General features: G+C 42.9%; 1 protein-coding gene across 1 annotated transcript; it reads left to right on the forward strand.

Annotated features, from left to right (window-relative positions):
- LOC122152977 (E3 ubiquitin-protein ligase RBBP6-like) lies at positions 1–11,095 on the forward strand. Its single transcript, XM_042789109.1, has 10 exons — positions 1–69; positions 2,424–2,512; positions 2,632–2,728; positions 3,194–3,333; positions 4,240–4,412; positions 5,112–5,215; positions 5,832–6,180; positions 6,274–6,331; positions 10,332–10,472; positions 10,972–11,095. Exons 1-10 carry the CDS (start codon positions 1–3, stop codon positions 11,093–11,095), a joined length of 1,344 nt encoding a protein of 447 aa, XP_042645043.1.
- The last annotated feature ends 5,196 nt before the right edge of the window (positions 11,096–16,291 follow it).

Raw genomic sequence — 16,291 nt, forward strand, 5'->3', positions numbered from 1 at the left:
ATGTGCTTGATTTTTTGCGAACAGATTGATGAGTCTTCTGCATCAATTTCTCTGGCGCAGCTTATTAAGGTATATTCTTGTCAAATACTTAAAATATAACAAGTGTTTGCTTTGTATTTTTAAATCTTATACTGTGATCTGTAGCTGGATAACTGTTGTAATGTGAACAAAACTTAATTTTTAATAATTTACAGTACTTGTTTTAACTTTAAAATGTGCGCATATTTTGTTACTGTCTTGTAAAGATTAGTTCCCAGTTTGGGAAGATAGAAGGGGAGTAACTTCTCAGCCACAACGTACTGTTGCAGTATTACCTTCAGAACACAACACTTCAGAAGCTGTTTTGCTGTTTCTCAGATTTTTCCTTAATTTTGCACTGGAAACTAACAGAATTTTCACAGAATAATTTAATTTGCTGTAAGTTGTGAACAGCCAAAAGAGAAGCGTTCCTGTACCATGCACAACTGCATGGCTATTTTCTAATTTCTAGCCACTGCATAGATCCATTTGTGGAACGCTGCACAGTTTCATGTAGACAGTGGACAACACAATCTGATTTGTTTGAATGCAGGCTGTGGAAATTGTGTAAATGTACCTAATTGTTTGTAGGAACATACCACGTGTACGTGTGGCATATTAGCAGATGTGACTTTCTGAAGCTGTTGTAAAGCCATGTTTTGCTATGGAACTGCTTGCATTATTTGCTCAACGCTGTGTAACTTTGCCTGGGAAAGCACTAGTGATTGCACTGTGTGAAAAGGAGGAGTGCTAGCCAGGGAAATTACTAGTTTTTAAAGTGACAAGGATTAGAGAAGGTAGGGCCCAATGCAGAGGAACTAGTTCTTTCTTCTGAAAATAAAGGCTGGAGTTCATTACCAAGAAAGAGAAATCTCCTCTCCCTCCCAATGCAGAATTAAATTGTGTATATTTGGGAAGACAAAAAAACAAACAAACAAACAAACAAACAAACAAACAAACACACCCAATTAGTTTGGAAGGTAGCCACCAAAAGAAATTGGTCTCCATTAGTGCTGTCCCTAAACGTACCCTTGGTTCTGTAAACTCATGTGAAGTTTTACTCTAAAATGTGAAATGCTGTCAAAGTGGTGTACGCATTGAAGCTTTCGAGAAAATTTAAGTGTTTCAGAAAAATGCAGGAACATGGCATAAAGCAGCTCAAAACTGTTACTTATTCTAACCTCTTCAGTGCAGGCTGGTTTAGCGTGGAGGCAACGTGTTGCAAAAAAGTTTTCTGCATTATTATTACTATGTATGAAATGCTTTATTTGAATTTTGGTCTATTCCTAGTAATGCTTAGTCATTTTGGGACGTGTTTTGTAAATGGTTTGGGTTCAAACAAATCAGTCGAGTGTCTGTAAAGTTTTCTGTAAATGTTAATGAAAGTTATTTCATGGATGTCAACCTGGATTATGTTACAGATGAGAAAAAACTGTGTCTATGAAATGGCCATTTAATAAACTGTTGAAACTAGCTGGTTACTTTTGTGGATGAATGCATATAAAAACAGACACACCAGTGGTTGATCTGAGTGACAGGTTCCTGAAGGTCCAAATCATTTACAGTCGCTCCCTTAGGCCCTGCTTGTGTCTGCACTAGTGTGTAATAAAAACATTTGAACAAACACTACTGAAAAAATAATCAGCTGGCTTCAACAATGTGACGATCTCATTCTGTGTAAGGTTTCTGTTACAATTTGCATGTTAAAAAGACACAGTCAACTGGAGAAGAACTGCAGGTTGTGCTGACTGCAGTTAAATCCCTTCATATGAAGAAGTTAGTAGGCAGGGGACGTGCCGTTTGGCTGCCGACAGCACGTGACGGTCAAATTTCTACCGAAAAGAATTTTTCCTGAGGCATTATAAGAAGCTTGATTCCTTTTAAAGCTTCTGTGTCTGAAGCCAAATTTCAGCAAGCAACATCTTCCCCAACTCTTAAGTTGTGTGTCCCTTTAATGCTGGAAAATGTAAATAATGATACTTGCATAGAACTCTCTCAACTAAATGTACAGTGAAGACCTTCCCCTTCAAATAGTCTGGAGCTTGAGAATCAGTTTAAAACTACTGGATAATAATTTTTTTTTCTACACATAACTTCAATCCACTTGGAAGAAAACTGGACTGGTTACGCAAGACTTTATGTAAGGTACAAACAGAGCCTAAGGTTTTGAGTGCCCAAGAATGCTCTTTTCAAGTAGGTTAAGAGGCACATAAACACCCCGTCATGGCATAAGGACTCCCCAGAACACCTTCAGGAGAACTATATTTTATATAAGCAGCTGTATTCATGCAACCTCAGCTAGGCTGGTGCTGCTCTTTACAGGATTAGCTGAGTGGTGTTGTCTTCAGCTGTGCGGGCTTAGATGTGTTCCTAATGTGTGTGTCAAATAACTGCCTGTTAAACAGACTGCCAATCTGGCTGAAGCCAACGCTTCCGAAGAAGACAAGATAAAAGCTGTGATGATACAGTCTTGCCGACAGTATGATCCAATCAAGTAAGTGTTGACAATGTCAAATCTGTTCTCTAAAGGCTATGGAAAAATTGTAGAGATGTTTGTTTGAACAAGAGTGACACATGCATACCTTTTTCTTTTTTTTCCCCAAAAAATTTTAGTTACATGAAGAAATCCTTGGGTCTACCTCCACCATCATATACTTGTTTTCGTTGCGGAAATCCTGGCCACTATATAAAGAACTGCCCAACAAATGGGGTAATATGGTGGGGGACTTCTGGTGTTACTTTGTTTTTAATTGTTGTGCCTCGGCAGTTATGTGACAAATACATGAATATTCATCTTGACAATTGTTCCTCTCGGGGTGAAATACAGAGGTTATATGGCAATGGTGCAAAGCCCTTCAAAATCCAAGGGAAAGATGGAATTGTCAACATGAAATTTTCTTTTTTTCTACGTCATAGACATTACATGTGCCCACAGATCTTCCGCTGTGAACTTGAATGCATATCTTTATATATTTCAATATTGCTGGAATTTTTCTGTTAGAAAGTTCAAAACACTGCTCAAGCCTTTGGAGCATCCTGGCTATATTCATCAAGCAACCCTTAGGCTAAGTTAAAGGGGAGGATTAGAGGCTTTTGCTGCTCAAAATAATCAATGAAATGTCATTGTAAGTGTGGGTCTTAAGATGAGATATGTCCGTATCTCTTTTCTTATCAGGACAAAAAATTTGAGTCTGTTCCCAGAATTAAAAAGAGCACAGGAATTCCAAGGAGTTTCATGGTGGAGGTGAAAGATCCCAATACGAAGGGTGCTATGCTGACCAAGACAGGAAAATATGTGATACCAACTATTAATGCGTAAGTATGGAATTACTGGGACTGACCAAAAAGTGAACGAGAGAAGCCGTGTGTAAATGCCTGAGTGACAGTGCAACCAAGTTGGCCATCGTCTGTAATTACGGGGGAGGAAGCACTGTCATCGGATCTTAACCTTGAAATCTGTGACACTTTCTAATATTAAAACAGGGCGCTCCTGCTGTTTGTGTCCCTGGAAATCGGTTAAGCTGCTGGTATGCTCAGAACCTGTACTCCTACAAAGCATTTCAGTAGTGTTTACAGTGGAGTCGTTCCCTTTGAAAGCTCCTTTTGCTTCTGGTTTACGTTTCAAAAGCTTTTTGAAAAATTTACCATAGAGCTGTTGGACTGAGATGTCCTTCCCCTCTGGCTTTTACCAAAGCCCACGTGTGAAACAGACTGACAATTTCCTGTTGCTATAAATGAAGAGAATACTCCTGTGTGCTGACAAGAGTGGCTGTTTTAAAATGCACTTGGAAGCACTTCTGATTTTCTGTCATGGATCTCCTTTCATAGAAGCTGTGACACGGACTTCCATTTATAAAACATAATTACTCAGAGACTAACTTTACCCCGAGCCTGCAATTTACATTCACCCTCTGGCAAAGGAGAGGTGGGATTCATGTCACCTGATTTCTAGCTGTCAAAAATGATTTTTCCAGTCTGATCTAATTTCTTAGATGATCCAACAAACGGGAAAGTTCTGCAGAAGGAAGGTTGTTCCCCCCCTCCCTCTTCCAGTGTTGTGACTCTAGAAGAGTAGTTTAAACTAAATGCCTGTGGTTGTGAAGGCTAATGTGGAGTGAGAATTCCATCGATCATCCTCCTTTCATAAAAGCCAAAGCTTGGAGAAGTTTTCCTTTATCCATCTTTAACTTTTTTCTTTTTCCTTCCCCACCCACCCTCCAGGGAAGCTTATGCTAGAGGAAAGAAGGAGAAGCCTCCCTTCTTACCAGAGGAGCCATCCTCTTCCTCCTCAGACGGTGATCCTCTTCCAGAGGAGTTGATATGTCTCATTTGTAGAGATATCTTGACTGACGCCGCTGTTATTCCCTGCTGTGGAAACAGTTATTGTGATGAATGTAAGTGTTCCTCCCATGTTTGTTAGCTCAAAGCACCACATCTGATCTTCTGAAAGCAGAAAAAGGAGATAACAAAATTAACTTTGCTAACAGCTCTATTTAATACTTAACTATACCCTGATTGGGGAAGAACCCTGCTCATAGAAATGAAGAAAAAAAAGAAGCAGAAAGCTTCTTTTTTTTTTTTTTTTTTTTGTGCAGGTGATTACAGTATTGGATATCAAATGCATTTAGCTTGTCCACAGCCTTTTCTCTCATGCAAAACTCTATGGCCACCTCGGGTGACTTCCTGTGATCTGCAACAAATGGCTAGTTAAGCATGTGATCCACATTCTCCTCCATGGGAGAGCTGGTTAAAGCCTTCAGGACTTGAACATACTAATGACTGAGATGCACTTTACTCATTAACCCTGAGGTTGGTGACTTCGCACTGTACTAGATAGTGGAAAAAAGACTAGTCAGAACATCAAGACACAGCCTACTCTACATCTTCAAATATTACAAGAGTGAGCTGTCAAAACTGCATAGTGTTTTGCTGCGCACTATCAATTTTTTACACTACTGAACATTTATAGATTCAGGCTCTCAATTCAAGACCATATTCACCATCAATCATTTCTGTGTTTTATAATCGATTAGAACCAACAAAATTTCCTTAGTTTGCCCATGAACTATTCTGATGATTCTAATTATTCACAGGTATTAGAACAGCATTACTGGAATCTGAGGAACATACATGCCCAACATGTCACCAGACAGATGTTTCTCCTGATTCTTTAATTGCCAACAAGTGCCTACGCCAGGTAACAGGAAGATTTTTACATCAACTGTTTGTAAGAAAAGTCTGTTTGTAAAAATCTGAAAGGGAAGAAGATACTAATTTACATCTCCTTAAGCAAGGCTGACTGAATAAAACTAGATTTATTTCTCAAGTACATTATCTGTTGTTACAGAAGCATACAACTCTTTAGAGACAATCTGGCAAATTCAGGTCACATTTTTGTTTAACATGATTGCCTCAGTTTGGTGTTAACACTGAAGTACTTTAAATACAGATACTCTGAGTTACCAGTCATTAGTATCAGTGTTTAATGTGATGTGTTCATACAGCACAGATCGCTTTGGGCTGGAAGAGACCTTTAAAGATCATCCAGTCCCAACCCCTTCCACCAGCCCTGTCCAACCTGGCCTTGAACCCTTCCAGGGAGGGGGCAGCCACAGCTCCTCTGGGCACCCTGGGCCAGCGCACAGGGAAGAGTTTCTGCCTTATGTCTAATCTGACTATATCTGTATGTTGGCTTATTTTAGGATTGATACTATTTATGGGAACACAGGAGTCATTTTACTCTGTGGAGGCTTTTGTCTGTATATCTCCTGGAGGTTCCTAATACCATCTTGTAAATGTTTTTCTGCCTTCAGGCTGTGAACAACTTCAAAAATGGAACTGGCTACACAAAAAGGCGCCGTAAGCAGATTCAGCAGCAACAGCAGCAGCAGCCGCCACCACCTCCGCCGGCGCTCATGGCTCCAACACCTCCTGCTGCTCTGGTGACGGCCTCTGAACTTGCTAAATCTTCCTCTGACAATCAGCACTTTGTTGGAAGAGAACATAAGTTTTCTTTCAACATATGCGTTGATTCTCATTCTTTGGTGGAGCTTATTTTCCAACTGTTTGCATTTATTCACCAGGGCTATCAGGTTCCTGTTCTCAAGCAGCCAGCATTACCAAGTCTTCTGGGCCCCCAAGGACAATCAATACCCACAGCTGGTAAGTAACTGCAACTTTAGAATTTCTTCTAAAAAATTGTCTTCAGATAAAGTGAATGGGATTTTTTTCTTTTTCCTCTCCCCACGCCAAAAGTTCATCCAATGAGAGCCGGTGGAATTCGCTCAGCAGGTGCCAGTCCAAGCTGGGAAATGTAAGTATTCTACAGAAATGAAACATATTATACATATTGTAAGCTGTTAAATGAGGTGGTAATGCGTAAGTTATAAAACAGCTGCATTATCATGAAATAAGTATGCACAGATAGTTGTGGAGAATACAAGTGGTAATTAATTTTTAAATGGCTTCATTTGGCCTAACAAAGGGGTTCTGTGCTTGCATTAAGGTTATTTAAAATAAAACTCCAGTGCGTGACTCAAAGAGGACTCTGAAAAATTAACTCTTTTTGAGGAAACCATAATTACATATCAAAATTAAATAAAATTAAAAGATCGGATGGAAAGCCAGCCTTTTGATTGCTGGCTGAATAGGGCTGAAGAAATTGATTTCCCAATAGAAATCAGCCTCCAATAGATTTTTTTAGCAATCTAATTAATATTGACAGAGCAAATTATTGGAGGAGGCAATGCTGTTATTTTATGACAATTTTGACTGTCTTCAGTTTAGTCATCTCAAATAGCCAAACTGTTTCACCTGGAGAGAGAGGATTCTTTTATCCATTATTGCAATGTCAAGTTATTCCTTCCTTTTGGTATGTATTTGTTGTAGAGAGATTGTAAGGGTGCACTGTGTTTATAAAATTGTAAAGATCAGTGAAAACAAAAACCAGGATCCATCTCACAGATTGTCTAAGACCTCAAATTCAGTAAGAAAGAAAATAAAAAGTCAGGGACAAGAACAGGCCAAATACATCATCACGAGGCAACAACACAGGAAACGTGTGGAAGAGGTTAGAAGTTTGAGAGCAGATGAGTTAATCCCTGTGCAGTACGTTGAAGATCAGAAGTGTGAAGTATTAAGTGTATCAAGGAGTGGCAGAGGAGCAGTGGGCACTTGGCTCGTGGGAGATGGGAGTCTCTTTTAAGCACAGGCAGACTCCATCCACAGTTGCAAAGCTGAGTATACGGAGAGAAGACTGAGGGAGCTGCTGGGGGTGAGGGTGTGGAAGGAAGTATGAGGATCGAGAAGTGAGTGTAGTCTCAAATGAACAGAAAGCAGGGAGGGAAAGTGCTCAAGGTGAGAACAAGAAGTGCTTGCCACCATGCTCCTGCTTCGTTCCTTCACCTTTCAAATCAGAGCAGAGTGTAACAAACAGTGATAGGTGTTTTGGGGTTTCTTTAGAAGTCCAGACTGAGGACGCCACACAGGGAACATAGCCAAAGGACTCAGAACCCAACAGTACCAGCACCAACACCGGTCTTTGTGCCTGTGCCTACACCTCCCTTGCACCCTCCACCACCCCACTGCACCTCCTCTCCCACCGCGGGTACCACCACCACCACCATTTCCTCCTCAGTACACACCTGGTCAGCCACACTCTGCTGAGTGCACTGTCCCCCCTCCAGGATATCCCCCAGCCCCTGTAAACATGTCATCAGCTTGGGTGACAACAGCAGCACCAGCGGCTCGTTCAAATCCCACCCCAACGACACGAGCGCCTCCTTTACAGAATCACAGAATCACTGAGATTGGAAAAGGCCTTTAAGATCATCAAGTCCAACCGTTAGCCCAACACTGCCAAGCCCACCACTAAACCACGTCCCCAAGCACCACATCTACACGTCTCTTAAATATCTCCAGGGATGGTGACTCCACCACTTCCCTGGGCAGCCTGCTCCAATGATCAACAGCCCTTTCGTTGAAAAAATTTTTCTTAATATGGATCCAAATCTCCCCTGGAGCAACTTGAGGCCATTTCCTCTTGTCCTATCCCTTGTTAGCTGGGAAAAGACACTGACACTCATCTCACTGCAACCTCCTTTCAGGTAGTTGTAGAGGGTGATGAGGTCTCCCCTCGGCCTCCTTTCCTCCAGGCTAAACAACCCCCAGTTCCCTCAGCCACTCCTCACAAGACTTGTTCTCTAGAGCCTCCACATCTTCATTGCCCTTCTCTGGACACGCTCCAGCACCTCGATGTCTTTCTGGCAGTGAGGGGCCCAAAGCTGAACCCAGTATAGGAGGTGCAGCCTCACCGGGGCCGAGTGCAGGGGGACGGTCACTGCCCTGGTCCTGCTGGGATTCCTGACACCAGCCAGGCTGCTCTCGGCCTCCCTTCCCTAGGGAGGAGTTTTCCAGAGAACAACAGAGACTTAAAGTGGAGTAGGCATTTGGCTCAATGAAGTTGCGCTGGTTTTCATGTTTATATTTTGATAGCGTATCGCACTGCAGTTACACTGCATCTGACATGAGCAAAAATGGCATCGTGTTCCTTCCAATATACTTTCTCGTTGCAGATGGCAAATGTGCAAAACTAAAACAAGACAAATGTAATTCTAAAACTTTCTCTAAGCCTTGTAGGAATTCTAAACTGCTTTTGCTTACATAGGATGTCCACCTTTTGCATTTGCATGCAGTATGCATTTTCTCATATTGGCCATGTTTTGTTTCTTGGTGTCTTTTGGTAAAAAAGGTCAAATTATAATTGGAATAAAGGTGAAACTTCTTTTAACAGGGAAAAGAAAAAGTCCAAACTCTATGAATTTACAAATCATTCTGCAAAGGAACTGATGGAATATAAAAAGATTCAAAAGGAGCATAGGCGTTAATTTTCCAGGTAACTGCCTTCCCTGTCTGTAATGGAGCAGCAGATTGGCTAGAAGAATCAGGAGGAGATCCACTCCACCTCTCTCTCGTTAGGTGGACTGGGTGATTCAAGGGATTAGCAGTGATAGGAGTTCCATACGTAGGTTAGTAGCTCCAATATGGTAGAGATTACAGTTGACCGACAGCGATAATTTGGCAGCAGTTCTTCCAGAGCAGGTGTGTCTTTCGGTAAAGCTTCTCTGCAGTGACGTCCTTTACCTCCTGACAGCCGTGAGGAGGCCAGAAACTGAATAGGTGCAGCTGCTGGATTTTTGTGTGTCTCCCTGCTCTGATTGTAACCATTACCACAAAGCACTTCGGAGGAGATATGGGAGAGAAATTGTCTTCATTTCCACTTTTGTTTACCTCATGTGGATACGTGGAGAGATTTTAACCTGGACTGCCAGCTGGTGGCTTTCACTAGTAATTTGTTGACATTTTAATTTTTTTCTTAGGAACTGAAAGGTCACACTGGTTTGTAGAGGAATCTTAAATTGGTAAAGGACTTTGAGAGGAGGCATGATGCCAATGAACATATGTGGAATAACGTGAAATGGCTCTTTAAAAAATAACAAAAGAAAAACTTGTGAAGAAGAAGCTCAGGGTAGCTGATGTTTTTTATCCCCAGAATTCACTCAGGCAGGAGTCTGAATAGCTCTCTCTTAGTACTGCTGTCAGTATCTTTCCTTGAATAATGGCCTCATGGCATATTACTAGATTCTGTGTTTACCAGCTTTTAGATATGACTTTTCTTGAAATACGGGCACTATCCTTGGTTAGAGCTACAGCTACGTGCAAAAATTTGCTAGGGCATCTGTCTAGAAGTCCTGTATGTAAGATTGCAGCACAAGTACTTTGCATCCTGTACAAGGTCCCAAATAAATAAGTAGGGAAGTTAAACAGACTAAGCTGGCACTGTAAAATGGAGCTTTACTGTCTTCAGGTGAAATCGTGTTTTCTTGATATTTGTTACTGTGCTGTAGCCATTAAAACTTGCTCTTTCTGCATCTTACTGCAACAAAAATGATTTGCACCGCAGGTGGTTGCGGAGTAGTGAAAAGTGTACACGTAGCAGTAGAAGCCAGTAACACCACCTTAAATCAGTCAATAGCTCTGGTAGTTCATGTGATAGAAGTAAGTGGAAATAGATGTGCCCTTCCTGTATATTTTCACACTAACGAAGCAGCAGTTCTGTCTTGTAAGTGGAAACCTTTGCGTGTTGCCAAATTCTTCCGTGTGCAGTAGCATTATGTCAGCATCTGAAAGAAGCTTTGACATGAGCATAGGGAGAAGAAAAAAAAAACAAACCAAATTTGGGAGGGAAAAAATTGGGGAGAGATACTCTTTTGAGTTCATTTCATTTATTTTTACTGTGTTGTGTCTTTCTTAAGGTCCAAGTTTCCCTGCAGTGCTTCATCTTACAGTAGAAGTTTGCATAGCTACTCCGAGGCAAGATCGGGTTCTTCCCGCACTCGCTCCTACTCTCGATCATTTCGTCGTTCCCGTTCTCGTTCCTACTCGCGATCGCCACCGTACCCAGGAAGAGGCAAAGGGAAGAGGCACAACCATCGTTCTAGGTCAAGGCCACGTGGTTATGATCAAGGGTCAAGGTCAAGATCACCCACATCCAGAAGGTCCCATTCACGGTCAAGGTCTCCAGTATTTAAAGGCCAGCCTCCCCCTAAACTTAGAAGGAGAGAGGGAGCATTTTAACAGACATACAGAGTTCCACCATATGATATGAAAGCTTCTTATGGCAGATCTGTTGGCTTTAGCGATCCATTTGACAAAGGACTGATGCAGAGAATGGGAAAGGAACTATAGGGAAAAATTTTACAAGGGCTGTGCTGTTGACACTCAAACTTGACCTCCAGTAAACAGAGAGGGCTTTTCTCCAGCTAGGTTTGGTCCACCTGGAACGAGATGGGAGGACTCACCAAATTCTCAGGAATGTAGGGAGAATTATTCTGGTGGGCAGAACTACCAAAATCATCATAGAGCCGGAAATTACGCTGAAAAACCTTCTGGAAGAGAGGGCGATGGCATCGAAGACGCTACAAAATCCAAAGAGAAGACGGTGGAAAAGCCACTGGAAGATGACAGAGGAAAGAAACATAAAAATTACCAGAAGAGAGGACAACAGGAGGAGAATTAAGGATTTCCCAGTCCTGAGTGGTATGGGAGGTGGGAGAAAACCAAGGGAACCAGTTACAGCAGCAGATGTTAAAACGAACTCTCTGTTCCCAAGCAGAGATGATGCCACCCCTGTGAGAGATAAGTTATGGAAGCAGATGCTGTTGCTTTCAGACCAACCTCTGAAAAGGAGAAAAAAAGAGAAGAATAAGCCAAAAGAGAAGAATAAGCCAAACCCAAAAACTGAAGTGACAGAGGAGAAAGTAGAAGTGGCCGTTCCTCCCAAGAAAGACAACATAGTAACTCCAGCTCCAGTTCCCAAGAGCAGGTGGACACCGATCATGAAAAATCTCCTTGACAGGAACCTCCTGTGAAAAAAGTGGAGGAGTAGACAACTTTAATTCCTTTATGTTCTTAATTCATCTTCATATGATCTCTTGTCAGGCATTTTTGAACTTGTGCATGCTCTTTATTTTGAAGAGAAGCACACAGCATCATTTCTCTTTTCTCGGTATCTAGCTACAGCTGCCAACCTTTCCAGAGCAGAGTTATGCTTAAAACTTATTTTTTTTTGTGAGGAGAGAAAGAGCAATCTCAGGAAAATATCTGCCCTGTAACAGTCACATTAAGAAGAAGTGGTAATGACTGCAAACGTGACTTTCGAGTAACTCAGCTGGGCTAATAGATGTTCAAATAAGCTTACTGCCCTCAGACCAAAATCTTATTTGGAACATATAATTAAATGGGCAGCTTGCTCTCTAGATTTCTTATTTGTGAATTCTTAAGCACTGATTATGTATTCACGTAGTGGTTTGGGTAGTCCAACATGTTGGTTAATTCTGACTTGGGGAGTTGCTGTAATTAGATAGCACTTGGTCAGTGCTGTTTTGGTTCTAGTTTGATTTGAGTTTATAATGGCTTTAATCTTCCTAATACAAGTCTTGGGTTTTTTGTTGTTACGTTTAATACAAATATTAAGACATGACTTCAAACAATAAACAACATGTGATAGAAAGAAACCTGATTCGGTATGTCTTTAATTAGATGTGTTGTATATTACAAGCCATGACAGGTCACTGGAAGATAACTTGATTGCTCAGTCCAGTAGACAGCTCCCTTTTACATTTGTTTTCTTTCTTGGATGCATCAAAAAGCTCAAGAAACTAAGGAAAAAGGCTTGAAAGGTAAAAATAAAAATAGACGATAGTTATTAAAGGCATAAACCTAAGAAAATCGGCGTCTTTGGTGAAGAAAGAGCAGAAGGTGGCTGACAAACTCAGGATACAGCAAGTATATTCCTTCTCCATGTTTTAAGGTTTCTCAATCTTTGTAATGAGTCTTGAAAGGCCTCTATGGCTTTTTCCTCCTTCAGCTCCAAAGTAAGCTTTTTATGACTTCATCATAACATTGCTGCCATACAGCTTTGAAGAACAAAGGATTAAGGGTGAACAGTGAACGAGTATTTTTTCAGGAGTGGGGTGGTGGGTGGGCGTTGAAGGGAAGAGCTTCTTCTTGATTCTCTAGCAGTCTTGGTGGACACTGGCAGGAGAAAGCATTTAATTGACTTCTTTATGGATTATTATCCAAGCTGACATAAAACCTAACTTGGAGGAAATCATACACATGCTGCACCCACAATCCCCTTTGCACTAAACTCCAGAGGAGAAAGGAGTCCCTGCTTCAACAGCCGTACAGCTCAGGCAGGTGCTACCAGGGGTCCTCCTGCCCCTCCTTCAGGAGGAGCAGCCCCCCACGGCTTCCACTGGCGCAGGTGTCCATGTGGATGCTCCAAAGCAGGCCTTGGTTCTGCTGTGCAAAAAGGACAAGGCTAAACAAGTTGAATTCCATGAGTTTGTCTTTAAGAATATCTTTAATTCATTTCCTATCCCTTCTGTTATATAGCAGAACACAAGAATGACACAGCAGATGAGAAACTGGCTTGGATGTAATTCAAGTCTTAAAGTGATTAAAAGAAAAAAACCCAAAATAAAGCAACAAAGAAAGAGAGAAAGTGAGGATTTAAAAGACGTGACTCGCTGCCCAGATGTTGTTCATTTCTATCAGTTATCAGTATTTCTGTAAAGCTTGTGGCTGGGGATTGGGACATTCTTGCTAACCCTGGTTTTAAGGCTGCAGTGACATAATACGCAATTCAAGCAAATCCAGCCAAGGTGCTCTCAGGAGCAGCAGTCATGTGCGTTACAGAGCACCTCTATCCCGTGCTGAACAAGGGTGGGGTAAGACAGAACTCCCTTTGGGAAATGCACTCGCACCTTGTTGAAAATGCTGAATGCAAGACCTCGCTAAATTAGCTGCTGGTCTCACTCAAGGCTGAGCAGCTGTCACCTGCCTCTGTGAACACGAAAAATGAAGTCAATGGGGTGGGCTCAGCACACTGCAGAAGAGAACGAGCACTTCAGGCTGAACCTCAGCAAGACATGAGGCACTGAAAACAGATTCTTCAGTGATGCCCATTACCAGAGAGAGCTGCAGGAGTTTCAGCACGTCTCGTGGAGAACGAACGCTCTGTGGGTGCAGGCATGCTGGTATCAGGAAGGAAAGGTGGGCTGTAATGGTTTAATGGTCTTTATTAAGTTAAAAAGGGGAAGCCTAGCAAGGCAGAGCAAAGCTTCGAGTCACCAGTGCCTGGGGAACTGCTTCACCAAGGAGGTGACGCCGAGCACACTCTCGGTGGTCTCGGTCCAGCCGGGATCAGGGCGACGCGCTGAATAATGACAAATTCTCTTCAGTTTGTGAAGGGGGAGCACTGCCAAGAGGCAATGCTGCCATCCTGTATGCAATCCCCCAACTTATTACCTCCTGTTTACATCTTTCATTTCTGTATTTCCCATCCTACCGACCTTCAGATCTAGCCTCTTTACTGGCCACTCGCTCATCCCACGCTCCACAGCTGCTGTTCCGACCTGCAGCTTCTCAGGCTCGCAACAGAGTGTTCCGCACTCTTGCTGCATTTACCCACAACCATCCTTCTAGTCTGAGGGTCAGTTTACAGTTTTGCTAACCACCAATAATTCATTCCCACATATCCCCCTTCCTTGTTTTAGAATTTTATTTTCAAGGTGATTACTGCCGTCCATCACAGTTCGGCCTTCCACACTGTGGACAGGAGGCTTCATGTTCATCGCAGGATGGCAAGTCGGCAGATTTGGTTGAAACAGGGGCCAAATAAGTGAAAGAAGTCATTGAAATCTGTCACGGTTTGATGCGGAAGTCTCAGACACAACATACACAATCAATGTGATCAAGTTAATGCCACTTTATTAAAGGATACACAGCAATTTATACACTAGCACAAAGCGCACGCATTACGTTCTGGTTGCTAATAGGTTAAAGCTGCTTGTTCACACGCCTTGCTCTGCCCTACCTACATTCTGCTTTTACCTTTTGTTATCTTGCTTTTACATTCCAACCTCCTTACCTCTTTGCAACATAGGCAGTTTCTCAAAACCCCAACTTCCTTATCTCTTTCGACCTTGCATATGTCCTTCACAACAGCTGCAGTTGTGAGGCCCCTCGGTCTCCATCGCTCATAATACGCCTATTTGCTTCCAGCTACTCCACAGAACTCTGTGCTTCCAGGGGACAATAAACGACCAAGAGAAACCTATTCCTGCAAGCACCAGCTTGGGGCAGGCTGCTCTGTCACTGGAGAGGTGAGAAGAGCTGAGAAGTGCCTGGTTTGGGGTGGGAAGTGCCTGGGCGAGGGGAACCCCAAAGTTAGCTGAGCTGCGTGACCATGCAGGGTAAGGACTTAAACCAGGGGGTTGTGGTGCACAGCCAGGGATCACGGATTGGAGCAGAAACATGCAGGCAATGCAGAGAGGAGGCTGGTCTGGAACGGCATTTACAGCTCCGTTGCTTGGCCATCCAAGTGACAGGGTGATGATGGGACCACAAAGCAGCATCCAGACGGTGACAGCAAAGACAACTACAAAAAAGGAATTCATGTTCATTGTCTTCATTCTGCAGGTATGATTTGGGGAAAGGCAAAGCTCACCTGGAGTTGGTTGCAAGGAAAGTCAAGAGCAAATTGAAGAGCTTCGGTTGCTCGTGAGAGACCAAGGCTGAACAAGGAAAATGCAGGGCTGCTGCTGAATGGGGAGGGCGAGTGAATAACAGCAGCCAGGGGTGGGGCTGAGGGACTCAGTTTGTCATTACTGAAAAGGTCTCCAGGCCTGCGTGCAAGATGGTCAGGGGTCAGAGCACCTGGCCTGTGAGCAGAGGCCAAGAGGCCATGAGGGAAGGCGGAGGACAATCTCGTCACAGCTCACCTTTCCTCTGAGAATATTCCTGTTCATGGAGAATGAAGAGCCGGGCTCTCCGCCGTGGTGCATGCTGGAAGCACAAAAACAATGGGCAGAAGGTGCAAGAGGAGAGGTTCAGCCTAGACATAAGGAAAAACTTCTTCCCCATCAGCTCCATCAAGTGTTGGAGCAGGTTACCCAGATAGGCTGTGCAGTCTCTGTCCTGGGAGGTTTTCAAAATCCAGATCGTTCAAGATCGAGCTGAAACACCCGGGTGTTTTTAATAAAATGGCAATGTTTTCCCACCATGGCAGAATGTGGAAACTTCCAGGAAGTGCATTAATCATAGGAGAAGAAATACTGATCTCCTTCTGCCCTTGCATTACCCCTCCTCTAGATGTGTTTAATCTCCGTCCCCTTTCAGGTGTTCCCACCTCTCCTGATTAAGTGACCATGGCTAAGGGCATCCTGTCAGCACACAAGCCCTCCCCTTGGCTCTCCAGATTTCCTCCTCGCTCTCTGGTGATTCAGACACCTCTCAACTATCTAGTCGCTGCTTTCAGCTTCAGGGAATTAGACATTTGCCCTATCTCTGAGAATTCTAATCAACTCTAGAGTCAGCTCCTTCATTACGTTTATATCTCTGCATTCCTAACCATCTGTCTAAAGCAGTTAATGTACAAACATGTCTTGTGGATGGTGGACCTCATTAGATACAACTTGGACTTGACATACAGTTAGGCAGAGTGTTTTAGAGCTTATTGAATCACATCAGGTGTAACTTCTGTTTATGGCAATGAGAGGAATTCTTCCTGTGCCTGTGTGCAGCCAGTTTTCTGAGGAAAGCAGGTGGGAATTGGGGCCAAGGAGCTGTAACAGCCAGCTGCAGGCTTCAGTGGAGAAGTCTGATGTCAGGAAAAGTGATGCAAGGCTCAGGGGGCTGATCAGAGAAA

This window comes from Tyto alba, unplaced genomic scaffold (assembly GCF_018691265.1).
Source record: "Tyto alba isolate M040663 unplaced genomic scaffold, T.alba_DEE_v4.0 Super-Scaffold_15, whole genome shotgun sequence".
In the NCBI taxonomy this organism is placed as follows: Eukaryota; Metazoa; Chordata; class Aves; order Strigiformes; family Tytonidae; genus Tyto; species Tyto alba.

Bases quoted from the DNA above. Each gene is read 5' to 3' on its own strand.
- LOC122152977 (XM_042789109.1), top strand. From the start codon at position 1: ATGTGCTTGATTTTTTGCGAACAGATTGATGAGTCTTCTGCATCAATT. The intron at 70-2,423 runs GTATATTCTTGT...CCTGTTAAACAG, and splicing joins CTCTGGCGCAGCTTATTAAG to ACTGCCAATCTGGCTGAAGC. The intron at 3,334-4,239 runs GTAAGTATGGAA...CCCACCCTCCAG, and splicing joins GTGATACCAACTATTAATGC to GGAAGCTTATGCTAGAGGAA.